Source organism: Equus quagga, chromosome 10, assembly GCF_021613505.1.
Source record: "Equus quagga isolate Etosha38 chromosome 10, UCLA_HA_Equagga_1.0, whole genome shotgun sequence".
NCBI classification, from domain to species: domain Eukaryota; kingdom Metazoa; phylum Chordata; class Mammalia; order Perissodactyla; family Equidae; genus Equus; species Equus quagga.
The window spans coordinates 109,753,959-109,781,144 of record NC_060276.1 but is presented as its reverse complement, the minus strand read 5'-3'; the positions used below and the strand labels follow the sequence as shown (position 1 = coordinate 109,781,144).

The window sequence follows — 27,186 nt, the reverse complement described above, 5'->3', positions numbered from 1 at the left end:
CTCCTTGGATGCGAGGAAGTGTCTTTGCGTCGGAATGCGCCCTGAGTGGCGAGGCCACCAGTGACTCCCAGCGGCCGCACAGGGCGCTGCGCCCCCTCGCCCAGGCCTCCCCCCGCCCTGCGTCCGCTCCGCCGCCCCCGCGCCGCCTCCTGAGCCCGGGCTGGAGGCGGATTCCTCTCTCCGGGTTTTCAAAGCGCCTTTCCGAAACCTCCTCCCCGCCCAGAGAGGGAGAGAGATCCCGGGCGCAATCGCTCCCCGGAGCGGCCGAGGGGCGCGCGGGGAGAGGCCTGCGCCGGGGTACTTTCAAACTGAGGCGCGCGCACACACTCACACCCACCCACCCAGACACACACACACACACACACACACACGCCCATTTATAGAGGCGGTGGCGGCGGCAGCGGCCAGGGCGGCGGCGGCGGCGAGCGCAGGAATGATGGAGCTGAGCCAGCCGACCCGGGTTGGAAGCAAGTGAGGAGAGCCCAGGCGCACCCCGAGATTTCTGTGCCCCGCGCTTGTCATCCTCCCCAGGGAACGGTGCACCGGGAGGAGGACCGGCTGGACTGATTTGCTAGGGAGAGGGCGTGGAAAAGGAGGAGGCCAGGTGAGCGGAGGAGCCCCCTGCGTATCCGGACTGCCCGATCGCGCCTTTGCCCGGCTCCTGCCCCTTCTCCGCCCAGGTGGGCGCGCCCGCTTCACCGCTCGCAAGGGGCGCTTTGAGGAGACCAGAAAGTCGCGGCCCGGCTGCGCGGGATGCCTTTCGCCAAGCGGATCGTGGAGCCGCAGTGGCTGTGCCGTCAGCGGCGCCCGGCGCCCGGCCCGGTGGAGGACGCGAACGGAGGCACCAATGAGCCGCCGCCGCCCCTGCAGCCGCCCGGCCGACGGGACGAGGCCGTGGCGCCGGGGCCGGAGGATCCTCCTCGCGCGCCCCCCGCGCCTCCCGGGCCGCCGCCGCCGCTGCCCACGGCTGCAGACCAGGCGCAGCCGCCGCACGGAGAGGCGCCCGCGGCAGGCGAGGAGAGCCCGGCGGGGGTCCCGGAGGCGGCGTCCACGGCTGGCGAGGCGTCCTCGGCGGCGGCCGCGGCCGTGCTGCTCATGCTGGACCTGTGCGCAGTCAGCAACGCCGCGCTGGCCCGCGTCCTCCGGCAGCTCTCGGACGTGGCCCGGCACGCGTGCAGCCTCTTCCAGGAGCTCGAGAGCGACATCCAGCTCACCCACCGCCGCGTCTGGGCGCTGCAGGGCAAGCTTGGCGGCGTGCAGCGCGTCCTCGGCACGCTGGACCCCAAGCAGGAGGCAGTGCGTGAGTACCCGCGCCGTCCACCCGCCTGGCGCTCCGCTCCTACGCCGCACCCTCGCGCCCTCCCCGGTCGCCGCAATCCCAGCCCCGCGGCGCCGCGCCCGCTGCAGCTTGCACCTTATTCTTGCCTCCCAATCCCTCCCTCTCCTGGGACCCAACCCAGCCCTCCAGGTGCTAAGAGTTAAGAGTTCCGGCTGGACTGCGATGTAGGGTTGCAGACGCGGACGGGAGAAAGTTAAAGGGGCGGCCTTGGAACTCGCAGGCAGCTGCAGACTGAGAGGGAGCGTTTATGGGGACACAGGAGGCAGAGGGTTCTGTCATTCGCCTTCGGAGTTCGCCTTCCTTGTTCCTTCCCGGCGGGCGGGGCGGGGGGTGGTGGTGGTGGTGCAACTTCGGTGGTTTCCAGCAGCCTAGTCCCGAGCCCTATAGTCCCTCCATGCATATTTGGGAGTCTCAAGGAGTAGTGAGTGTCCTTTGGGGGCTTCTGCAACGCTGTGGTGGTTTTGTCACTTTTACTGTGACCTCAGGTGCTGCATCCAGCCCCGAACTTGTGCCTTGCACTCGTGTGCGACGTAGTGCGGTGCCGCTCGCCTCCTGGAGTGAACTGAAGCGCTCTGCTCCAACATTGTGGCCCAGAGGGGCGGTGTGGAGGGAGGAGTGTCCCGGGCCCTGGGGAGATGGATGAGACCCGGGGCATCTTTTCTGCCCTGAACAGCACGGGGTTCCTACTAAATGGCTGTCTGTGTCATCTGCCCTCCGAGAATCCCGAGGGCCTCCCCTCTACCGTGTACTGTCACACAGATCCACCCGCGTGTGGACGACCCCAGGCATCTTTGCTGACCGTTAACTTCACTCTTGCGACACCCTAGGGCTCTCAATAAATGTCATTCTGTGTCATCTGCCCTCTGAAAGGCGCTCAGGAGTGTCCCATGGCGCACGGTCCGCCAAATCTGGTGGTGGCGGAATCTTTTAGGAACGACCTGACGGTGGGCGGGGGTACCAGGCTGGCGCGCCGATCCTTTGGCGCCTAGTCCGGCTGCGACGCTCGAGGCGAAGGTGATGTCAGCGGCCCTGACTTACATAAGAAGCTTCCCTGGTTGCTGCAGCAGCTGCGCCGGTGTGCGGTGGCCGCGGAGCGCGCGGGGCGGGGGCGCTCTCGCGGCATCCTTCCCCGGGGATTTCCGGGCACCTCTGCCCTGCAACCCAGCCCAGCCTCCTCCCCCACCCCCCCCCCCCCCCCCTTTTCCCCCGGCCCCCCCCCCCCCCAAACCCTTTGAACCCCGCCCCGGGAATTCGCTGCTTTTCTGCAATAACAATAATAATAAGCGTAATGAATAAATGATGTGCGCGATCGGTTTTCGCAGCTATAAAAGACCCAGAGATGGGTTAATGACTAGTTGTTTAAAAGGGCAATTCCGGGGATGAGTTCTGGAAAGAATTAGGACTGCCGTAGGCCAAGTCGTATTTTACTTTTGGGACTTGAAATGAGCGCTTTAATCCTGCCTCCTTTTTACCCCAAACCACACAGCGGGGACAGGCCCTTCACTTTCAACAGCGCTGATATCTGGGGAGTGCGGTTGGGGTGAGTGGTGATTTCACTTCAAAAGAACTGGAGGGAAGTTTTGCAGACTGTTGAGTGGTGCATGCATTTCCCGTGTGTGTGTGTGTGTGTGTGTGTGTGTGTGTGTGTGTGTGTGTGAGAGACACAGTGCTCCTTAAATTAGATTTCATACAAGTGAAACCAGTTCTGCAGTAGAATGTATCCCCTTCTCCCCTCTTTCTTTAGAAGCAGCAGTGGACAGTTATGTACCCGGAATTTAACGCAGTCCTTTCAAGTCCTTTTAACTGTTTGGAGTACAAATAAATGGTTAGGAGAAAAAAAGAGGATTTTTAGTGTGTACATACAGGTTGATGAATCTATACTCTATGCGTATTTATACATGAATAAATAAGTAAATAAAATGGGGCTAATATAATACCTAGGGATGGACTTTAAATTTCCTATTATTTAAAAATTTTCTAAGACATTATCGCCACACTTCATGTCCAGACCTCTCTCTTCTGTTGTCCATGTAAATTGAGCATGGCATTCTTCTCATTCGATGTCATGAAAGGCATTACCTTTGGGAGAAAAAGCACAGTATTATGTGTTTTAATTTTGGTTTCCCAACATGGGAAGGCAGAGACAAGGATTTCCGTGCAGGTAGTTTATTGGACAGGGGATCCTGGGAAGCACAGGGAGGGAGTGGAGAAGTGGCACAGGGAAGGGGGGAAAGCTCATGCGTGTTGTGAGCTGGTTACCACCGTGGGCAACTGATTCGATCCAGCACACACCTCGGAAGTGTTCTACTGAGGGGTCAGGAAGCTGGAGTATTTATCCACTAACTTCCACCCTTCCCTGATGGAAAGTAGCACCTGGAGCATGAACTCCCTGGCTCCTGGGGCTTTCCCCAAGTGTGGGCTCAGCATGCTCCTGGGGCCAGGTGGAGAGACGCAAAGAGGCTGTGGTGTGTACAGGAATGTCTGCAGGGGTCCTCTGGGGAAGGCAGAGGGGCTATGGATGGAGCACCAGGGGCATCTACTACATTATGCATCTCCCTTTAGCATTGCTCAAGGCCAAGGGGAGTTTCAAAGGGAAAGTAAGCCTAAAAGTGACCCACATTCCCTTTTCTTCCCTTTGAAGGTGTCTGGGTGCCTCCATATCCCCCGTATAGCCTTCCCGCCCAGATAATCATTCCCCATATGGTCTGCATGCTGTTTCATCCTTGGACAGCTGCTTCCTGTTGCCCTGAGACAGGCTGGGGTGGTTTTTGCAGCAGTGACATGATCTGACATACACTTTAGTGAAGTCACTCTGGAGGCAAGTCTGGAGGCTGGTAGACCAGTTAGACAGTGTGACTGGTGATGGTGGCTAGGATTAGGGAGGTAGCTATGGAGACAGTGAAAAATGGTCAGATTCTGAATTCATTTTGGAAATAGAATTGACGGGACTTACTAATTGGATTGGGTACAGGGTATGAGAGGAAAAAGTTATGGAAAACTCCTAGGTTTTTTGGCTTAAACAACCCATAGAAGGTGATACCATTTCCGGGAATGGGTAAGGCTAGTGGAAGAGTGGATATTTTATTGTATTGTAGAGAGATGAAATCAATAGTTTTCTATTTGTGCCACGTTAACTTGAGATGCCTTCTGTGTCTTAGACAATTAGATGTGTGAGATCAGAACTCAAGAGAGAGGTGCAGGCTGGAGATGTAAATGTGAGACATAAGGGTAGAGATGGTAGGTGAAGCTTTGGAGTTAGGGACAATGTAGATAGTAAAGAAAAGGGAGCCAGGACTTAGCCTAGGGCAGTCCAACTTTGAAAGTTGAAAAGAACATCTTCTCCTGATGTTTCAAGAATGGAGAAGTCAGTGTGGTCAAATGCTTCTGAGAGTAAGATGAACACTGAGATGAGACCATTGAGTTTGTAACTTGTAAGCAAGTAGTGGCCCTGATAGGCGCCATTTAAGTGGAGGGGTGGAGATGAAGGCCAAATAAGAGGGGATGAAGAGAGCACAGGAGGAGTGGAAGAGGAGATAGCAACCACAGACGACTCCTGTAAGGAGTTTTGCTCTGAAGGGGAGTGGAGAAATGGAGCCATGGCTGGAATGGAATACAGGGTCAAGGGAGATTTCCTTAAAATGCGTTGGTATTTAGGCACATTTAGATTCTCCGGAGAGGGGGGAATTGATGATGCTAGACAAAGAATTGGATAATTATGGAAGTCCTTGAGAAGCTGAGAGGGGAGGGGATCAGAGCACCCTTTCGTCCTTGGGAACTGGAGAGAAGATGGAGGATATGGGCAGGGGCAGGTGGGCAGGTGAACTGATGGTGGTGGGGTGGGGTGTTCTTATACGGTTACATCTATTTTCTCTGTGAAGTACACAGTGAGGTCATCAGCTGAGAGGGTGTTGGTAATATGAGGAGAGAAGGCAAGGTGTTAATGTTGTCTCAGGGAGGGAACATGGATGCAGTAAGGAAGTGTAGGGGGATTACCTGGCTGTGTTGAGAGCCTTCTGAGATTTATGGTCATAAACTTGAAGTAAGACCAGCTTTTCAGTCACTAAAACCTGAGACTTTGGAATTACTTCATGGGCCTGGACCCCAAGCTGTTCATCCTTAGACGTTTTAATGCTGTTGGCTTTTTGGTGGCTGTTGATTATATTTAGTTACTGAGTTTTACAGTAAGTTTTATATTAAAGTTTAACAATCTTACAGAAAAGTGCACAGACCATAGATGTACAGCTTGGTTATTTTTCACAAAGTGGGCAACTCATGTAACCATCACCCAGATCAAGAAATAAAACATTACTGTATCTTGAAACATCCCCTTCAGGCCCTTTACCAGTCACTGTCCAGATCCCTAAAGATCACCACTATTCTGACTTCCACCTCCATCAATGAGATTTTCCTGTTTTTGAAGTTTATATAAGTGGAGTCATATAGTATATACTTTTTAGTGTCTAGCATTGTTCACCCAATATTATGTTCATAAGATTCTTCCATGTTGTTGCACATACAGTAGATTGTTCTTGTTGCTGAATAAAATTCCATTGTGTGCATATACCACAATTTGTTGATTCATGTGTCTGATGATGGACATTTGGGTTGTTTCCAGTTCAGGGCAATTACTACAAACATTTTTCTACATGCCTTTTGATGAGCTTATGTATACACAGCTGCTTGGTATATATCTAAAAGTGGAATTGCTGGATCAAAGGGGATGGATATGTTTGGCTTAGTAGCTACTGTGTAATAGTTTTCTAAACTGGTTGTACCAATTTATACTCCCAGAGGTGTATGAAAGTTCTGGTTGCTCCATATCCTCACCAACACTGGTATTGTCTTTTAAATTGTAGTTACTCTGGTGGGTGGGTAGTAAAAATCTCATTGTGGTTTTAATTTGCATTCTTCTGATGGCTTGTGAGACTGTGCACCTTTTTATATATATTTTTCACCATTTGGATATTCACTTAAAGGTAATTTTCAAGGCCTTTGCGCATTTTTCAATAAGGTTCTTTGTACCTTTTTTATTGTCTTGTAGGAGTTCTTTATATATTGTGGATGTGAGCTATAGGTATTGCAAATACCTTCTCTCACTCTGTAGCTTGCCTTTTCACTCCCTTAGTGTTATCTTTTAATTAGCAGAAGTTCTTATTTTTATGTAGTCCGGTTTATCAATTATTATTTTTTTTTTTGAGGAAGATTAGCCCTAAGCTTTACTGCCAATTCTCCTCTTTTTGCTGAGGAAGACTGGCCCTGAGCTAACATTCATGCCCATCTTCCTCTATTTTATATGTGGGATGCCTACCACAGCATGGCTCACCAAGTGGTGCCATGTCTGCACCCGGGATCCGAACCAGTGAACCCTGGGCCGCTGAGAAGCAGAACGTGTGAACTTAACCACTGTGCCACCTGGTTGGCCCTATCAATTATTTTCTTTATGGTTAGTGTTTTTTTGTGTTCTGTTCTATTTGCTCTTAAACAAATTCTTCACTGATTCCAAGGTCATAAAGATATTCTCCTATGTCCTAGAAATTTTTGTTTTTCTTTTTTCATTTAGATGTATGATTTGTATGGAATTGATTTTTTTTTTCAATTTTTGCCAATGATGTGAGGTAGGGGTCAATATTAATTTTTTTCCATATGGATGCACAGTTGATCCATTGCCACTTACTGAAGAGACCATCATTTCCCCATTACACTGCAGTGACACCTTTGTCATCTACCGAGTGGATTGATTTTAGCATTTATTGAGTTATATGTCAGGCCCTGTGCTAAGATCTTTATGTGAATTACCTTATTTAATTTTCACAGTAACTCTATGAGAGAGATACTATTATTTTCCCACTTTACTGAGAGTTAGCAACTTGCTCCAGGTAGCAACAGCTAGAGAATGCTGGGGCCTAGAATTAGGATCCGAATCCGAGTCCACAAGCTATGTTCCTAAGCACTAGACTTTTCTTCTGTACATTGCCGCACAAATCCAGGGGCGTTACTACATTAAAACCAAAGCCCTTCTCTATATCCTTCTGTCCACTCTACAAGCTTTATCTCTCGCTCTTCTACCCATTGTCCCTCCCTGCCTTTTCCACCTTCCACCCCAATCCAGTCATACTGAACTACTTGGAGTTTCCCAACTTGCCAGGCTTTCTCATTCTTCATGCCTATGTGTAAACTACTGTTTCCTTCTGGAGCATTTCACTGGCTAATTCCTACTTATTCGTTGATACTCAGCTGACACATCGTCTCCTCTGTGAAGTACAACCTGATTCCTTGCCCATCACTCCCCATCTACAAGTTTTCTAGAACTCTGTGCTAACCTTTATCTTAGCTTTTCTCATTCTGAACAGCAAACAGTGTTGGGTCTCATGCTGAAGGGTGCCTTTTGCAAATTCTTGTGACTCTGCCTAGGGCTTTTTTCCTGGCTAAGGGACCATGCTTGGTCTTGCACATAGGGAAAGCCAGAAGTGCCAGTGAGTGAATGCCCCTGAGGCAGCACTCAACCAATGATGGACATGGTGCTGGTGGATGAATTCCCCAGCTTCCTTGCTCCTTGGATGAGAGAACTCTGGCACATGTTCTACGCCATCCCTCCCCAGGGTTCTCCAGTAGGATTGAGCTCCAGTTGCCCACCGTGGTGGCTTATTTGATAACACACTGTGTATTCTCTGCCTTCCTTTCCCTGTCTCACTTTCTCACTCACCTATGGGTGGTTCCTGAGGACACCTCCCACATAAACTACTTGCTCTTGAACTTGTACTCATACTCATAGGGCCTGGGGGGACCCAGACCAAAAAATTGTTTAATATTTGAATGGTGAGGGCAAAGACATAGGGCTAGGAGTATGGTAGAGGTGATGTTTCTCACCCTTTTTCCTTAAACTGTTTTCCCCAGGATTATTATATTAGCCACATGCCTGGCCCCTCCCAGACACTCTGTGGCGGGTCTGGAAATAACTTCCTACCCTTTAGAGGAGATCTTCAGTGCTTCAGGGGTGAGAAAGGGCATGGAAAGAACTCAAGGAACTCAACATTCCTCAATGTTCCATCGGCCAGCCTTCAAGAATACTGTTTATCGTCCTGTGGAATGGGATCAGAGACGGTCCCAGGAGATCCAAACTCCCTATTTGAGAAGCATGATTTCAGCCAGAGCAGACACAGAAACTGCTAAACCTAGAAAGAAGCTAGGAAGTAACACATTGGGTGAATTGATCATTTTGGGTTGGTATGGTAACGCTAATCAAGGGTTCATTCTGCCTTTGGAAGGCTGATCCTTTTTCTCCTCATTCTGTTCATTCTACCACTCATAAACACCCTTTGCAGTCTGGTTAATATGTTTTTTGGGATTTTTTGAAACTATGGTTAGGTTTCTTTTCCTCCTGTCTCTTCTCAGCAAGTTTCTCTGTGGCATTATGAGATTCTAACAGCTCCATTGAAAGCTGCTTTTAAACCTATCACAGAACAACTGAGAAGAAAGCAATCTTCCAAAGGTTAATAATTCATGGTTGTAATTTCCTCATAAGCGGTATGAGCAACACATTACTTTCTAGACTTTTCTTGTTCTACTGTACTGGGCTTTTAAATCAAAACTACTGAACAACTTTACCTAGGAAATCCTTGAGATTCTGTTGGACTGTTATTGCTAAGATGGTAACAATAAAGATTTCTTTCTTCCTGTTTGTGGAGGCCTTTTCCACACAATGCAGTCAGGAAGGTGTAAATTCCACATAAGCTCTCAGAAACATCTTCAGTCTTAGAGCTTCTAGACTACCTTTAGTGGGCAATACCTTTAAATTGCAATGACTTATGAAATCTCTCCTGTTGTACCATGTTAGCCCCAAAGTCTTAAGGATTCATTGACTTCATTATCATGCTTTGACATTTTAGGGACAAAGACAATTTAAACATAGTTGGAATTTTATTTTGACTATTCAGTTTAATTTCTATTTACTCTGTTAAAAATCGTGAAACACAAGATTTTGTGGGACACGCTATTAAAAAATCGTGGGAAGAGTATTCCTGGAACAAAACATCAATCATAAAAATTCCTGAAAGTTCTTTTTGCATTAAGAATTCATCATGAATCATATCTTGATAATAAATGAAAATAAAAGCTAATGAGGTGGAAATGGTTTCTGAATGTAAGGCTCTCATTCTAAGGTCTAAATTTGTTGAAGCAAGGTTTTAGAGAGCCCTCCTACCAGATTGCAAGTCCACAAAGGGCAGAGATCCTGTCTAGCTTTTCTTTGTGAATGACTAAGACAGGCACGATCAGTTTTTGTTTCTGACGTTAGTGTCCATCTCTCAACCCACTAATAAACATGAGAAAGTTTGGGTGTACTGAAACAGAAATCTGAGGACCTGGGCATCCATATGCTGAAAAATTACTTAATGATGAAGTATCTAAGTCCTTCCAAGTGAAATTAACCAAGAATAAGATGAATTTAACAAGAATTAGAGAATCTTGTGATCTTAGAGTTGGAAAAGATCTTAGTACCCATCGAATCCAACTTCCCACCCAGGATGGGACTTTTTTAAAAAAAAGATGTCCCAAATGGCAGCTCATTTGGTTTCCATACCCTTTGGGACTCCTGGGAGTGGGAAGTGGCCGGCCCAACCCCAACTTTATTGCTAGATAGTTCCCATTCTGAAACAATCCTTATCTACGCTGAGACTAAATCTGTATTTTTGTAATGCCAGCCTTTTAGTCCTAATTCTAGTGCCTGGAGCCAAGTGGAAACTGCTTATAATCTCTTATCCAGAACATCGTTTAAGTGTCCAGAGGTTACTGTTATGGTCTCTTTTAAGCTTTCTTCCTCCCAGGTAAAACAACTTTAGTTCCTTCAACCAGCCCTCTTAATGCCAAGCTTCCTATCCTCTCCCATGCTGGTAGCCCCCTGCCACAAGTGCAGAGCACAAATGGATCCATTTCTTTCTTCATATGAATGCCCCCACTAGGACTAAGGTGGCCCTTGTTTTAACCATTGCATGACACTGTTGGTGCATTGTTGCTCTTATGGCCCAACAAACTCCTTTCCTTTATAGTGGCAGTTCTTTTACATGAAGTTTCCACTATTCCATTTTGTGCAGTTGGTATTTTGAACTTAAATTTCACAGGACTCCCTCATTGTCTCAGTTAAATTGAATCTTGCTTGCTTTGCTCTTTCATTTCCAATCAGTGGTGATGTTTTAAAATCTTGACTCAGTGTGTCAGCTACTGCCCACAGCATTTTGCTCTCTGCAGACATCATAAACATGATTCTAGCCCATCACTCACATCTTTGATAAAATTATTGTTCACACGGACTCAAGGCCAGAGACCATTGGCAGGCAGTACTAGCCATGTCCCTCCAAGTTGATGTCTATTCATCAGCATTCCTTGGGTACCATTGTTGCAGCAGCCACGAATTCTCCCCCCACCTTCCCATTCAAACCACATTTCTCCACCTTGTCCACAAGATCTGTCATCATGAGCAATCGTCAAATGGTTTGCTGAAATCAAGATACCATATGTCTGCAGCATTCCTTTGATCTCCCAGTCTAATAACCCTACTCAAAAGGGAAATGAGGTTAGTCTGGCTCAAACTGGACTCACTTACAGCCATCAGAGGGGCCATTTGAATTTTCTTGTATGTAATGGATAAAGAGTTTATTTTGGAGAGTCAGCTTTGGTGTTTTCACCATAGAAAGACTGTAACGTTGGACTGCAAGGGAACTCTCTGGGTCCTAGAGTCCATTTCTCTGACTCCAAAGTGCCTGGTTTGTAAAAGGTGGAGAATCAGAGTACTTGTTTCTTCCTTTCTTTTAGGATACCTGGTAAGAAACTTATGTCCTTGTTCTCTCTTCTTTAAGGAAAGGTTTGGAATACATGACCATCAGAGTTTGCTTAGGCTCAGTTTGAGTAAGGTTGGCAAGGGTCTGGGTTATCTAGTTGAGAAGCAAGGGAATATGTGTTTAAGAGTGTGGACTCTGAAGTCAGACCACATATGTTCAAATCCTGGCTCCACCCCTTCAAAGCTGTGTGACTTTGTACAATTTATTAATATTTCTTTTTGTTCATCTATTATGGGATTGATGAGATAAAAACAGTATCTACTGCATCAGGTTGTTGACAGGACTGAAGGAGTCAAGGTGTACAGGCACTGAGAACTGTGCCTGGCACATGGTGAGCCACTGGTAATTATTGGCTGTTGTTTTATTGGTACCATAATTGGATCATGCAGAGTGGGAGGCATGTATTAATTTTTCTCAAGTAGGTGAAAACCTGTGCCTGAATCTGTGAAGTTCTTGGTCGAGGGAAAGAGACAGCTGACCAAGCAATGCTACGTCCCTCTGCGTGATCAAATGACTATTAAGACTTCCATGTTCCTTGTGGCCTCTTTTTGTTATGCAGAGAAGCATAGAAATAAAAAAAATTGACCAATGATCTTATCATACAGATTCATTCATTTATTATATGCCAGGTACTCTTCTAGGCACTTGAGTTTCATCAGTGAACAAAAAGTTACAAAGAGCTTACAGTGGAGAGAGACAGACCATAAACAACAAACATAATGCATTTAAGGAGATTACAGAACATGTTAGGAGGTGGTAAGTTAAGGGCAAAAATAAACTAGAGCAGGATAAGGGCATCCAGGGGATTGGAGTAGGGTTGCCATTTGAGTGAAGATTGGAAAGAGGTGGGGAGGTTAATGATATAGATAAGTGGAGGAAGAGTGTTCCAGCAGAGGGAACCAGAGCTAGTGCAAAGGCCCTATGGTGAGAGAATGCCTGGTGTGATAGAGGGATGGCAAGGAGGCCAGTGTGGTAGATGTGGAGTGAGCAAGGAGGAGAGTGGGAGGAGAGGAGGCCAGGTAGGTGGAGTGGAGGGCAGTTCATGTAGGGTCTAGTAGGTCATTGTGAGGACTTTGCCTTTTACTCTGAGTGGAGTGGGAACAAACTGGAAGGTTTTAAGCCCAGGAGTAACATGGTTGACTTAGAGTTTAAAAGGGCTATTGTGTCAAGAAGAGACTGGGAGAGGCAGGCGTAGAAGCAGGGAGACCAAGCAGGAGGCTATTGCAATTATCCTGGTGAGAGACAGCGGTGGTTTGGTGGAAGTAATGAGAGGTGATGGGATCCAACTTAAGAGCTGTTGACATTTTTTGTTTCATGTTTAAGGCTAGACAATTCAACCCATACAGAAGGGCGTAAAATTGAGAAGGGAAGGAAAGTCCTCCTCCCCTCTTACTCTACCAGACTTGCTCCAAAGGAAACCATGCTACAGTGTATTGTGCTCTTTCTAGGAGGAGCAAAAGCAAATTCTCACATACGTCTAATGTGTTTTGTAAAGCCACTTCTGAATGTTGAGGAAGTAGGCACTCTTCCTAGAGTCTTGTTGATTAATCTGATTTTGCTGTCTTGGAAAAATTTAAAAGGTGTTCTAAATGATATTCTTTTAAAAATAAAGGTATAATTTCTATACAGTGAAATGTATAGATCTCAGGTGTGTAGTTTGATGAGTTGTAACAACTATATTCACTTGTGTAACCCACACCCCTTGTTAAGAAAGAGACCATTTAAACTCTGGTGCCCTACCGGGATGTTGTGTGAATATGGGCATGGAAGAAAGAAAATGATTCCACAGGAACTTCTGGGTTCTCCAGTAGCATCTGACTAAGAACTAGTGATTCCATGTTAAGATTTCCAAGACAAATTGGAGTGGTGGAGTTTCCTCACTGTTGGTCCGATGGTGCTGGGCTGTTTATGACATCTTGGTGCTGAGCTTTAGAGGACCCAGTCGGGGACAAGTATAAGAATCTGGCCTTAGAGGTCCCAGGAGTAATTTAGAAGTAGGAGTTTTTCTAAGATAAAGATAGAATAACGTTAAAAAAAGACACACACACGAAATGAATTTGTTGCTCTTAGGCAAATTTCTGAGTAGCAGGGAATACTGATTTGTAACTGTGTTTTTAGATTATGCTGATGCTTGAAGCCTGGATGGAGGACGAAGAAAGTTCTTTAAAATTTGATTTCTGATTATTCTATCTAAGTGCATTTAGATTTGTGAATTAAGAAGCCCTATTCTAGAGTTCAGCTACTCTTGATTTCTAATACTAGACATCTAGGGGAGGGAAGAGCTAGTAGCTATGAGGAAAGATGACAGCCAGTGAGACATAATGTTCATTCGACTATAATATCAATATTTATGTTTCTCTCCAGCGTGCATCTGGACTCTGTTCCTCGAGCCTGTATTTATATTTTAATAATGTGAGTAAAGCTGTATTTTCCTTTTTAATTTTGTGTCAGAGTTCTGCTGCCTCAGTCAGCCCTCTCCTCACCCATGAAGTACTTCAATCGCAAGATGGCGCATGTTCGTTGAGGGTTTGAGTCTAGAGGTTAACTTTGAGGGGGGCAAAGCGCAGTGTGATTGAATACCACAGAAATCCTTTTCCATGTGAGAAGTCATGGGGCTTTCTGCTTCATAAACAGGAGAGATGGATGCTTCAAAGTTTGGGGCAATGTTGGGTTAAGTGGACAAGCCAAAAAGAGACACAGGAAAGGATGCACTGGAAGGTTTACTAAGAGTCTCACTTGGGTTAAATGCCTTCGGTGTGAGAGAAGAGATGTTGGAACTCTGCTCAGGTATCAGATGTCACTAGTGCTTATCTGGCAAAGTTTTAGCCTTTGTTAATTAAAACTAATCCAATTGCATGCAGAAAAATATATTGCATAAGGTTGCTGCTTGTGTGGCTTTATTTTAACCCTTTGCCCCATATCCTAAGACCAGCGAATCTCAGGCTGGTGATAGGATGGGAAGTGATAGTGAGAAACGGGATTCACTTACAGATATATTTGAGTAAAGACAATGAGTAGGGCAGGCTATTAAGAGTATTAGCTTGTCATTGTAAATTTGAAGCCTTTTTGGGTTTTCTTGACTGATTTGTCAATTCAAAGGTTTTAATGGCTGTTGAGTGAGAAGGAAAATTCACAAAACAAAAAACCAAAGAGACACCCTCCTTTACTTCTCACCTTGTGCTTGTTTTCTTTCCATGTCGCTCTGGATGCTTTTCTGTGGCTGGTCAGCTTGGTTGGATCAAGCCCTGCACTTTGGAAGCTTAGGTTCAAGGTTTGCTCCCTGAGAGACTGGGACTTTGTCAGATCACAGGCTGCATTCATAATCCCTGTCGCCCTTGTAGTAAAAGTTTATGTTGGCCTTTGATTCTCTCAATTCTGCCACTTACCAGTTGTGCGACCATGGACAAATTCTTAGTCTCTGTTCCTTAGTTTCCTTATCTGCGAAATAGGATGCTACTATTACTCACCACATAGGATTGTTGTGAAGATTAAGTGAATCAATCCGTGGGTAGTGCCAGCAGTGTGTAGCATGTGCACAGAATACATAGTAAGGGCTAATACATGTGTGCCATTGATGCTACTAATTTTGTTGTTGTTTTATCATTATTATTATCAGGGGGCTTGGGTAAAGGAAATAGGTATAAAGATGGATAAAATCCAGCCCCTGTGGCTCCTCAACCAATGTAAATATTCCAGTCAACTGGATGTGTGGTGAAAAGAATGCCACCCTGCTTTCTGGCTTGGCTGGCCTAACTCATGTCGTGGAGCACTGCAAGAACAATTTAGCCTCTGGCTGCCATTATGCCCTCATGCTTTTGGGGGCAGGAGTGGACTTCTACTGATGGCAGGGGAGGCCTGGCTGAGGATGTGTGCCATCGTGGAAGTGATGCTGAGTGCAGACACCCATCTCCTCACTTTCTGGGACTGTCTGTATCTTCTCCCATAATGACATGTCCAGAGCTTTGTCTTCTGCTTATTGTAGTCAGACATCAAGCATGGAACAGCTAGCAGAAGAGAGGAGATGATAGATCTGGGCAGACCATGGCTGAGAATGCCTAAGGTGTTCACTAACTCTTTGCCTTTTCCAACTAGGCACATAGCTAGACTACATTTCCCAGCCTCCCTTGCACTTAGGTAGGACCATGTGACTGAGTTCTGTCCAGTGGAATGTAGGAGGGATAGTTGCTTCACTCTAGGATGGGCATATAAACGCTCCTACACAATCCTCTGCAGTTTCTTTCTTTTCCGCTCTGCTGGCTGTGTGCAGAGGGTTCAGCAGAGGGCTCTGAGGTCCTAAGGGATGGGAGAGCCACCAGATGGAAGAAGCTTGGGTCCATGAATCACCACATGAAAGGCTGTCTGCCAATACCTGATTGGATTTCACGTGAGGGAGAAGAAAACTTTTATTATGAGATTAAGGAGATGTTTGTTACAGCAGTTAGCTGGCTCTGACTAGCACAAAGCTACAGTGCAGGGAGAAAAAAGGACTGGTTTTCCTGAAAGTGAACAGATGATGAAAGTACTCTGAAGTATTTGGTGTTCTTCCTCTGAATAAAAGAGGCACTGAACTGTAGGGTCTTCTTTTTCTGAGAGACATCCAAGGAGTTTCTGCAATTACAGATATTTGTAAAACCTTTAAGATCTAATTATAACACAAATAGAGAAATGTGCACAAATCATAAGTGTACAGCTCAATGAATTTTTACAAATTGAACACAGCTCTGTAACCAGCACCTGGAACAAGAGAAAACATTTGCAGCCTTCTAGAAATCCTGCCGAAGTTTCCGTCGGGTCATACCTCTCCAAGGGTAGCCATTATCCTGACTTCTAACAGCATAGATTACTTTGCTCTGTTGGAGAATTATACAGTATGTGCTTTTTTTATATCCGGATTCTTTTTTTTTTGCTTAAAATTATATGCATGTGACCCATTCATGTTGTTGCATGTAGTTGTCGTTCATTTATTTTGCTTGTTGTATAGTAGTCCTTCGAGTGAATATAGCATGATTTATTTGTCCGTTCTACTATTGATGGGAGTTTGGATAAGTTTCAGTTTGGGCTATTTTGAATAATGCTGCTGTGAACATCCTAGTTCCTGTCTTTTGGTGAATGTACCTACACATTTCTATTGGGTAAAAACTCCCTGACTTGTAGTTTCCTTCAGTAAAACACTTCAAGGTTGTGCCAGTGACTGTCCTTATTCTCTGCTGTCCCTTGACTTCTAGACCAAGCCAAAGTTTTGTTCTATTTTTCTGTAATCTAAAGATTATTACTGATCCTCAATGACACAGTTTTGGTGTCTAAAATGGAGGAAACATGATTTACTTAAAAGGACTGCTTTCCCCTCCTTTTTAAATTAAATCATATTTACGGGCCTTTTGATTCTCAGACAAGAGCTCCTCACAAAGCCATGTTTCAAATCACTTGCAAACTCCGTGTAATCGGAGTTTGACATTGGAATCTTTATTGGCGCTGCTTCAGCTCTTCCTCTGTGAGAAGGAGACTCCTTTTGGATTTTCAAATTGCTTCCTTTCCTTGGGGAGGGAGTGCAGGAGGAGGAGTGATGAGTTCTCTAATCACTTGGCTGGATTAGCCTCAGAGCTATTGGGAGTTGCCTTCTCTAATTGCCCCTACCATCAAGGTTTTATGCAAAATCTAGGCAAAGCAGAACATTTCCTCAGAAGGCCAAGAGACCAAGAAGAGGGAGAGGCCTTTCCGTCTCCCTGAGAGAGTTGATTCTTGTGGCTGTGCTTTCAGGGCCTTGGGTATCTGATCCACTAAGTAGCAACCGCGACTAGACGGAACTTTGTGGATTCTGGGGGTTGAAAAGGCCTCAGGCAAATTCTGAAACTGCCCACAGGACTTTCTTTCAAACCTTCACACAGGCTCAGCTTCCCAGACTCCTTTGAGGAGGTTTGAAGTCCTGGACTCAATGAGTGGTGTAACTCCACTGCCCCCTTGCCACCCGCCAGCCCCACAGGCTTCTTCACTGTTTAGTTTGAAATGATCGTGATTGGAGAACTGAGGGGTGAATGTTTTAGTCCGAGCCTTCCCCTTCAAGCATCCCAGAAATATCTGAAACATCTTTGAGGCTCAAGTAGCGCCCCGGCTGCCTATTTTGATGGAATGTTTGGTTCACTTTGGATGTGAAGGGGTGTGAAGCCTTTACAGTTAAGTCTGAAAAATGGTTGTGGGAAGCCCCCAGGGGACCCTGCTGCTGAGTGAGACACAGCTGGGCCTTTGAAAGTGAAGTTTTATGATAGATTTGAACATGGTTTTAAACTTTACTATACTTTGCTTCATTCCTTTACCTAACTAGAGGATAGGTGAGCTGATTTTTCCATGAGGGAACTGCTTTGGACCATTAACCCAGATTTTCTTGAACTGTAGAGGTGACTGTGTAATTGACTTTTGGCTTTTAAAAACTGGAGGCCTAGTGAGACAGCTCTGTGAAGTCCAGAGTTGCAGGTGGGGCTGCGGGGTGGGATATGCTTTTCTTTACTCACCAGGTATGAAATGCAAAAGAGCTTTATGCAGAGTAAGAGGCCTTTAAAGATCCAGACTTACTCTGAGTAGCTCTTGCTTAAATCCACTGCTTGTCCCAAGTTGTCTTTCTCTTCCATAGTGCACAGCTGAGAACATGGCCGACAGTTCGTTCTTCTTACTCCTTTGACTTTTTCCTGTCGCCAGCCCTGCTCCCAGTTTTTGGAAGATGGCTGAATTTTTGTCTTAGATGATTGAGTATTATCAAGGGGATTCTACTAAACATGTTCAGGCAGATACCAAGCAAATTCTCAGGTGCGCATGCACACACACACGCGCGCGCACACACACGCACGCACACACACACACACACTCATGCACATGCACCACACCCACCCTCGACATTTGTTGTGTGACTTTCTGCTAGTACTATCTCATGTTATTTCATGAGCCCCTCAAAATTCTGCAGTGGAAATGTGATATTCTTTTGGTAGATGAGAAAACGGAGGCTCTGCTAGTGGCTGTAAGAGCACGCTGTTTGAAAGGGCCCAGTCCAGGATTCACATAGCTCTCTGTCTTCAGTTTTGGTGTTCCATCTCTTCTACCCAGCTCCTCTCTGTGCAGCACACTCTTCCTCCCACCACTACCACCTTATCACCACTGCCATAGCCTTCTGCCTCCCAGTTTATGATGGGGAAGCAGGGGCAGAAAAAAAAGACATGAGGATGATGTCCGTGTCGGTCTTTGGATGCTCAGAAAGGCTGGGGTTTGGACCTCTGGACAAAAGGGCCCATGAATCAAGAAATACCTACTGTGCGCTCAGCACAGGCATACGCCTATGTTGGATATTAACATGTAATTGGGCAAGGCGGTGGCTGCATGTCTGTCTGTAACTAATTAGTTATTCAGTTGTAACTTAATAGTTTTTGGGAACATACTGATTGTATGAAATAAGTCATTTGCTGTTGCAGGAGTCATTTTATATATCAAGGCCTTTACTTCTAAACCCAAAAGATTCACCTCATGGATACACAGGTTTCTTTTCTAGCTCAGTGGTTGCCCTTCTATATTCTATACTGTTGCTTGAAGGCTGGTGTAAATGAACTGTGGGTGACCTCAGTTCAGATAATGAATCAATCCAAATGAAAATACATTGCCATTTTTTCCATTTATTCAAATAGACCAAAATGACAAAATGATATTGGTCAGGTTTGAGGTGGGAGTGACGGTGGGGTGGGCACAAGGATACTTTCAGACACTGCTGATGGAAGTGTGAATTGGTATAAATTTTCTGGTAGGTAGTCGGCCTTTATGAAATTAATACACAAAAAACTGTATGCGAGACATTTCACTTCAGAATTTAACCTAACTCATCACAAGAAAAAAAAATTTTGTAAATATGTGTGGTGATGGATGTTAATTAGACTTGTGCTGATCATTTTGCAATAAATACAAATGTTGAATCATTATGCTGTGCACCTAAAACTAATATAATGTAATATGTCAATTATGCAGCTATTAAAAAATAAAATTATGGAGAAAAATAATAAAAGAATTTAACCTAAAAAAATTGGAAAAGTAAAATAAAAGAATGTATCGAGGCCTCAGTGTTACTTATAATTAAGAAGTATTGGAAATACCCTAAATGATTAACAATAGAAAATTGGTTGATCCAACATTACTATGCATTGGTATAGCTAACAACATTGCTGCATATTGGAACAGTGAAATACTCTGCTGCCAGTAAAATGATACAATGGATATTTATTAAACCAGAAATATGTTTATGATACTTTCCAAAGTTAAAAAGACTTGCTTACCAAATAGTATGCAGGTTATTGCATATTTATTAAGATGAAGGAACATAGGGGAAATATGTCTGGAAGGATATATACAAAATCAGTATTTTTAAAACATATTTTGATCATGATTCACAGTGCGAAGTACATTTTACACTTGTGACCCAGTAGACACATGTAGCTGAAACAATAGTGTTATTAACAATACTCACTTTTCTCTATATGATGCATTCTGATTACGTTTGTTCCTTTTTCCTTTTCTTTACTATATTATCTTGTTCTCTCCTTCCCTACTCTATTCTGATTCTATTCCTCTTCTCCTTTCTTCTGTTTCATTTTTTAAGATGCTGCACATGACCCACTAAGTTGCTTTCATGATCTCCTAATGGGCCACAAGCCACAGTTTGAAAAACACTGCTCTAGAATGTTATCAGTGGTTGTCTCTGACAGGTGGAATTATAGATAACTTTTTTTTAAGAAGGGAGTTCCTCTTTGCTTCTCCATGTTATTTATGTAATACAAAGGCTAATGAAAATTTTAAAATGACATAATGATTCCATTTAAAAACAAATTGATACCCTGCGACTTTTTAGGAACGTACTGGTTATATGAAATAAGATGCCTACTCTGCTCCATAATTATTGGGCACTCAGAGTGTTCTGAGAACCTTAAAGAACATTATGGCAGGAAAAATATGTTCATTGAGATACATAGTTTAAATAAATAATAGAAACATGACCTTACCTCTTTAAACTCAAAAGATCCCTAAGCATCCGCACTTATTGCTTTACCCCAATGATGTTGCATCAATTCACTGAGATTTATTTCTATTTCTTTTCCAGATTGCATTTTTTCATGCTCATTCTCCACCTTAAAAAAAGGATATTAATCAGACTACTTTCTGGCCAGATTATCTTGGCTTACAGTACTGTTGAAGTTAGCCTCCTTTAAAGCTAAAGATGATTTTAAATGGAAGGTAGTCATTAAGAACTTAGAGCAGGAAGCAGAAGCTTTAAAGTAGGACAGGAAGAATCCCTGGCCTGAGCCAGTGCACTTCCCCATGGGCTTCCTGCTCTTAACACACAGCTGGAAATCTGCAGACAGGCCACAGGCGCCCCACCCCTATCATGGCCACACAACCAAAGCAGGTGGCATATGAAGTGAGCTTTTCCTGACTCTTCTCTGGGAAGACGATTAATGGACAAATGGAGCAGAGATTTCTGCAGAAGGTTCTGTTTACATAGAGCCCAAGTAAATCTTTGCCAACTGCTAAGAGAGGGAGGGCGACCCACACAGTTGGGGTTGGGGAGAGGCTGACTGGCATTTTCAGGGTAGGGGCATGGAGAGAGATGCTTCCTGCCCTTGCAAGGAATTAGTGATAGGAAATCTGAGAAAATAACGAGTTGCTTTCCAAGATGTAGTAATTTAGTTACTGTTGTTTCAGACTTTTTGCTGCAAATAATCTGGCAATGTTTAAAAAGTTATTTGGAACCCTGGCCTTCCACTCAGGGTGAAGGCTAAATTCATTCTATCTTTGAAACATTGTGAATAACATGTCAAAATTATTCATGTACTCATTAATTTATTCATTTATTATCTGATAATTATCCATTTATGGGATTATTTGGTCATTCATTCATTCATTCTTCCATCCATCCATCCTTACATGGTACTTACATACTTACATGGTATTTCTTGACTAGATGCTTTATGTTGAGCGGCATGTGGCAATCACTAGGGTAGGGAAAGGAGCTCTAAAAGGAGGAAGAGGAGTCTGTATAGTTGAGTTGCTCACAGTCTGGTGGAGCAGACAGACAAATAAATAACTAATTACCACACAGTGTGGGCAGTGCTGCTAGAGGGGCCAACCTGGCTTGATTCATGCAAAACTAAGTCTCCCCTTCAGGCCTAGAATCGTAGAATGTTAGGCTGAAAGAAGCCTTAGAAAAACTGAATGGCACAATACTTTCCAGACTTTCTCTAAAGATTGCTGGGGTGCCATTCCAGGGAGAGGAGGTGGGAGTAAGACGGAGGAGTGAGAAGAAAGCTGAACAGATGGGGTTTAGTTTCCTCGAGAACCAGAGCAGGTCCCTTTTCCTCTCTTTCATATATCGAGGTTCCTTGTAGAGTATCATTTGAGGAAAGGCCTTGTCTGCTTAATGATACTTACAAAGCACTGGACCAGTCCACCATCTTTCCTTGTTTCTCTGGTTTAAAAATTGAGGCCCCAAAAGGTGAAGTGATTTGCCCAAGGTAGTAAATTTGGTTCACTAACAATCCAGGAGTAAGACCTGGTCTTCTAATTTATGTGGACATTACCTCTGTATCAGTTAGCTTTTGCTGTGCAACAAATAACCCCAAAACTCATTGGCTTAAAACAACTGCTATTTATTTAGCCCATAAGTCTATGAGTTGGTAATTTGGGCTAGACTCAGCTGGGTGGTTCTTCTGGTCTCAGCCAGGCTCACTCATGTCAGTAATGAGTTGCTGATCAGCTGGCAAGTCGCCTGAGAACTGACTGGTATAAGATGGTCTTACATCTGAGGGATGGCTGGGTGTTGGGTAGGGTAATCAGGTAACTGAGTCTAGAATCTTTCATCATCAGCAGGATTGCAGCAGACCAGGGAAGTGTACATAGCCTCTTGAGGCCTAGGCTTGGGGCTGGCCAAAGCAAATCAGCAAAGCAAAGCAAGACCAGCTCAGACTCAGGAGATGGGGAAAGAGATTCTACATCTTGATTGGAGAATTGCAAGGGGGTGTGGATACAGGAAGGGAAGAATTGTTGCCCTTTTTACTATCTACCAAAAGAATACTGAGTTATTACCATATCTTCTCTTCTTAATTTGGGCATTGGAAAAATATGTTTGAAACTGCTATCTAATTCCAAAGCCATCTTTACAAGAAGACCATAGCCATGACTCGTTCTATATACCATGAGACCTCTTGCCTACTTGAGCTACCAAATTCTTTATGTTTGATACAGATGGTGTTTACTGCTTGTAGTAAGGGACATTGTACCTTAAGAACATCCCTACTTTATTCCCAGTCACAGTCTTTCCATCAACGCCCTTTCCGTGGAAGGGACCCTTCAGCTCTTGGTCACCCTGATTCTTTTAGATGCCTCTGAGGAATGAATTCATCCTCATCATTTCCACAAACATTCATTGAGTGACTCCTGTGTTTCAGACACTTAACTAGATACTGAGGATACAAATATGTCTAAGGTGGGCCCCTAACTTCAGGGAACTCACAGTCTGGAAGAGAAGGAAGAAAGGTAAACAGATTATTACAGTGAAATGTGAAGGGAAAGAGGGCTGGAAATTGAATTTCTTTTCAGTGGTCATTTGTTGTCTTTGTAATTAGAAAGCACAGCCACATGATCATATAAATAGATGCATAAAAAGCATTCAACAAAATTCAGCTCCCTTTCATGACAAAAACACTTAACAGACTAGGAATAGAAGGGAACTTCTTCAACCTGGTAAAGGACATCTATGAAAAACTCACAGCTGACATCACACTTAGTAGTGGAAAAATGAATGCTTTCCCCTTAAGATGAGATAACAAGACAAGGCTGTCCATTCCTGCCATTTCTATTTAATATTACACTGGAGATTCTAGCCAGAGCAATTAGGGAAGAAAAAAAAAAGACATCCAGATTGGAAAGGGAGAAGTATAAGGGTCTATTCACAAATGACATGATCTTGTATATAGAAATTGCTAAGGAATCTCCAAAAATCTATTAGAATTAATAAATGAGCTTAGCAAGCTTTGAGGATACAAGATCAATATACAAAAAATCAATTGTATTCTATATACTAGCAAGGAACGATAAAAATTAAGAGAACAGTTCCTTTTATGATAGCATCAAAAAGAATAAGATACCTAGGAATAAATTTTACAAAAGTGCAAGACTTGTACACTGAAAAATATGAAACATCATGGAAAGAAAATAAAGAAGACCTAAATAAGTGAAAAGACATTCCGTGTTCATGGATCAGAAGACTTAATGTTGAGATGCCAATATTCCCCAAATTGATAGATTCAATCCATATCAAAGGCCCAGCTGACTTTTTTTCAGAAATTGACAAGCTGATTCTAGAATAATATGGAAATGCAAGGGACCCAAAATAGCCAAAACAGTCTTGAAAAAGAACAAAGTTGGAGGACTCACACTTCTTAGTTTCAAAACTTATTACAAAACTACAATAATCAAGACAGTGTGGTAGTGGCATAAGGATAGACTTATAGACCAATGGAATAGAATTGAGAGTCCAGAAATAAATCCTTACATTCATGGTCAATTGATTTTTGACAAGGATGCTAAGACAATTCAGTAGGCAAAACTATCATCCTTTCAACAAATGGTGCTGGAACAACTGAATCTACATGTGCAAAAGAATGAAGTTGAGCTCCTTCCCTACATCATCACAACGAAAATTAACTCAAAATGGATCATAGATTTAAATTTAAGAGTTAAAACTATAAAACTCTTAGAAGAAAACATAGGAGTAAATCCTTATGACCTTGGGTTAGGCAGTGATTTCTTAGATATGAAACGAAAAGCACAAGTAACAAAAGAAAAAAATAGTAAATAGGACATCATTAAAATTAAAAGCTTTTGTCCTTCAAAGGACACCATCAGAAAGTGGAAAGTCCACCCACAAAATACAAGAAAACATTTGCAAGTCATATACCTGAGAAAGGACTTTGTGTTAGTTTCCTAGGGTTGCCATAACTAACTACCACAAACTGAGTGGCTTAAGACAACAGAAATTTATCCTCTCACAGTTCAGGAGGCTAAAATGTAAAATCATGGTGTCAGCAGAGCCATATTCCCTCTGAAGGCTCTAAGGAAGAATGCTTCCTTGCCTCTCTCCTGGCTTCTGGTGGTTGCCAATACTTGGTGTTCCTTGGCTTGTAGACGCATGATTCCGTTCTGTCTCCATGCTCACGTGGCACTCTCCTCTCTCTGTCTCAGTGTCCCTGTGTCTTCACATGGCCTTTTTATAAGGATACCAGTCATTGGAGTTTGGGCTCACCCTAATCCATTATGACCTCATCTTCACTTGATTCCATCTGCAAAGAACCTATTTCCAAAAAAAGTCACCTTCATAGCTACTGGGAGTTAGGATTTCAACATATTTTTGCAGGGAGCACAATTCAACCCACAACAGACTTGTATCTAGAATTATAAAAAACTCTTATAACTCAACAATAAAGAGGCAGATAAGCTAATTTTTAAAGTGGGCAAAGGATTTGAATAGACATTTCTCTGAAAAAGACATAAAAGTGGCATACGACATGAAAGTGGCATATGCACACAAAAAGATACTCAATGTCATTAGTCATCAGGAAAATGCAAATCAGAAGGAAATATCACTTCGTACCCATTAGGATGGGTAAAATAAAAAAGACATGATGACAAGACAAATGTTGGTGAGGATGTGGAGAAATTGGAACCCTTATACGTTGCTAGTGGGAAGGTAACATGGTACAGTAGCTTTGGAGGACAGTTTGGCAGTTCCTCAAGATGTTAAACATAGAGTGACCATATGACCCAGCCATTCTACTAAGTATATACCCATGAGAATTGAAAACATATGTTCCAACAAAAACATGTACATGAATGATCTTTGCAGCAGTTTTCATAATGGTCGAAAGATCAATGCCCAAATGTCCATCAACTGATAAATGGATAAAGAAGATGTGGCCTATCCATGCAATGGAATATTATTTGACAATAAAAAGGTGATAAAAGGCAATACAAATTATTGATACATGCTACAACATGGGTAAACCTTGAAAACATTATGCTAAGTGAAAGAAACCAGTCATACAAGAGCACATATTGTATGATCTCAATGATTTGAAATGTCTAGAACAGGCAAATTTATTGAGACATATAAAGTAGATTAGTGGTTGCCTAGTGCCAGGGGGAGGAGGGAATGGAAAGAGCCTGCTAATGAGTATGGAGTTTCTTTTAAGGGTGATGAAAATGTTTTAAAATTAGATAGTGGTGATGGTTTTGCAACTCTGTGAATATGCTAAAAAAGATTGAATTGTACATTTTAAAGGGTGAATTTTGTTGTGTGTGTATTATATATCAATAAAGCTGATAAAAAATAAGGTTGAAGTCCTCTGCCAGGAGTAGGGATGTTATGGGACTTGAGAAAAATGTTAACAATTTGGAATCCTCACACAAAAGAATGGGGGAGAGGGCTGTGTTTGTTATGTTAGACTAGCTGCCACAGCCACCAGGCCCCAGCTTTCAGTGGCTGAGCACAGTAAAATTTCATTCTCTCACACAGTTGTTTGATCCTGGCCAGGTGACTATCTACAGTGGCTCTCCTCCAAATGGTGACTCAGGGACCCAGGTTCTTTCCATCTTTTGTCTCTGACCTCTTTTAGATCTTTGCTATTGTCTCCATCCAGCTGCTGGTTGGGGATGGATTGTGGAGGATCAAGTACAGGAGAGTTTTATGGTGTAGGCCTGGAAGTGACTTGCTTCACTTCCACTCCCATTCTGTTGGCCAGAGCTCAGTCACACGGCCACACCTCCCTGCAAGGGAGATTGACACATACAGTCTACTTATGTGTCCAAAAAGAAAAGGGAAACAGGTTTGCTGAACAGCTAGCCAGCCTCTGCTACAAGGGCTGACCAAGGACAAGGAGAAGGATTGCAGGCCCAGAGCCCAGCTTGAGGTGGCATGTATTTGTTGTCACCACCGAGAATGGGGCTGGGTCGTTTTCTCTCACTGTTCTAGGTGGAACATTCCCAGGTGGAAAGTACTGTAACGGGGCACATTCCTGCAGGTGAATGTAGCCCAGTCTTCATTAGGAATGCTTGGGGAGGGAAATAAAGACCAGGGCAACCTTGAACACTTTAGCATCTCTCCTATGGAATGACAAATGTAGCCATGCCATCCACATTGTCATTAAAAGGTGAGCAAGAGACGAATGTGGGAAATCAATTGCTGTTTCTTTGCACTTGGACTCGGGATGAATAAAAATAAGAATCTGTCCCCTTTTAAGATTGTGCTTTAAATAGAAATCTGCCCCAGGCCCTTCTTGATCTTTTTCTTTGTAGCTCCTTCTCTCTCCATGTCCTTCACTCCCAGCCACATCTGCTCCTTTGTGGCCGAGGGGCCTGAGTTCTGCTAGGGAACCAGCTCACCCGAGTGGATCCCTGATTGAAGCTCCCTCCCCCAAGTACCTTTTTCATAAGTTTTCAGGGCTCCCTTGACCGATCTGGCTATTTTAGTGACATATCTGTAGTGATCGTACCCGCCCTTCTAGACAACTGCCGCCTGTCTTTCTGACAGACTGGTTGTGTCTGGCTGCTAATGCTGTAGTGAAAATCACCTCACTGGCCTGTCTCTGTTTTCAGAGGCACTTGTCTCTTGGTATAATGCTGGATGTTTAATGAGCATTGTTTACGGAGAGTGTAGATGGAATAATACAGCCTCTTCCTTTGTGGCATGAGCCCCTGTGAGCTTTGCTGAAAGGTATGCTGGGACCTTGGGGACAGGCTGGCAGGAAGAGGTGTGTAAACCAGGAAGGGGGAGCTCCAGAGTCAGGGAGAAGTGATTCTGTTGAGAATGGGCCCTCAGAGAAGATGGCCAACAGTCCAAATAACAATGGCCAAGGTGTGGGGTATTGGTGAGTGGGACCTGGGCTGGTATCAGTGCCCAAGGGTCTGCTGCCCTATTTGGCTGCTATAAAGAGGTTT

The 27,186-nt window shown here is 44.0% G+C and overlaps 1 protein-coding gene across 1 annotated transcript in view; it reads left to right on the top strand.

Annotated features, from left to right (window-relative positions):
* The first annotated feature begins 303 nt into the window (after positions 1–303).
* NHS (NHS actin remodeling regulator) overlaps positions 304–27,186 on the top strand; it is a 375,682-nt gene continuing 348,799 nt past the window's right edge. The window contains exon 1 of the mRNA XM_046672901.1: positions 304–1,300. Within this exon, the coding sequence (XP_046528857.1) occupies positions 754–1,300 (547 nt within the window). The 5' untranslated portion in view covers positions 304–753. The remainder of the gene's footprint in view (positions 1,301–27,186) is intronic.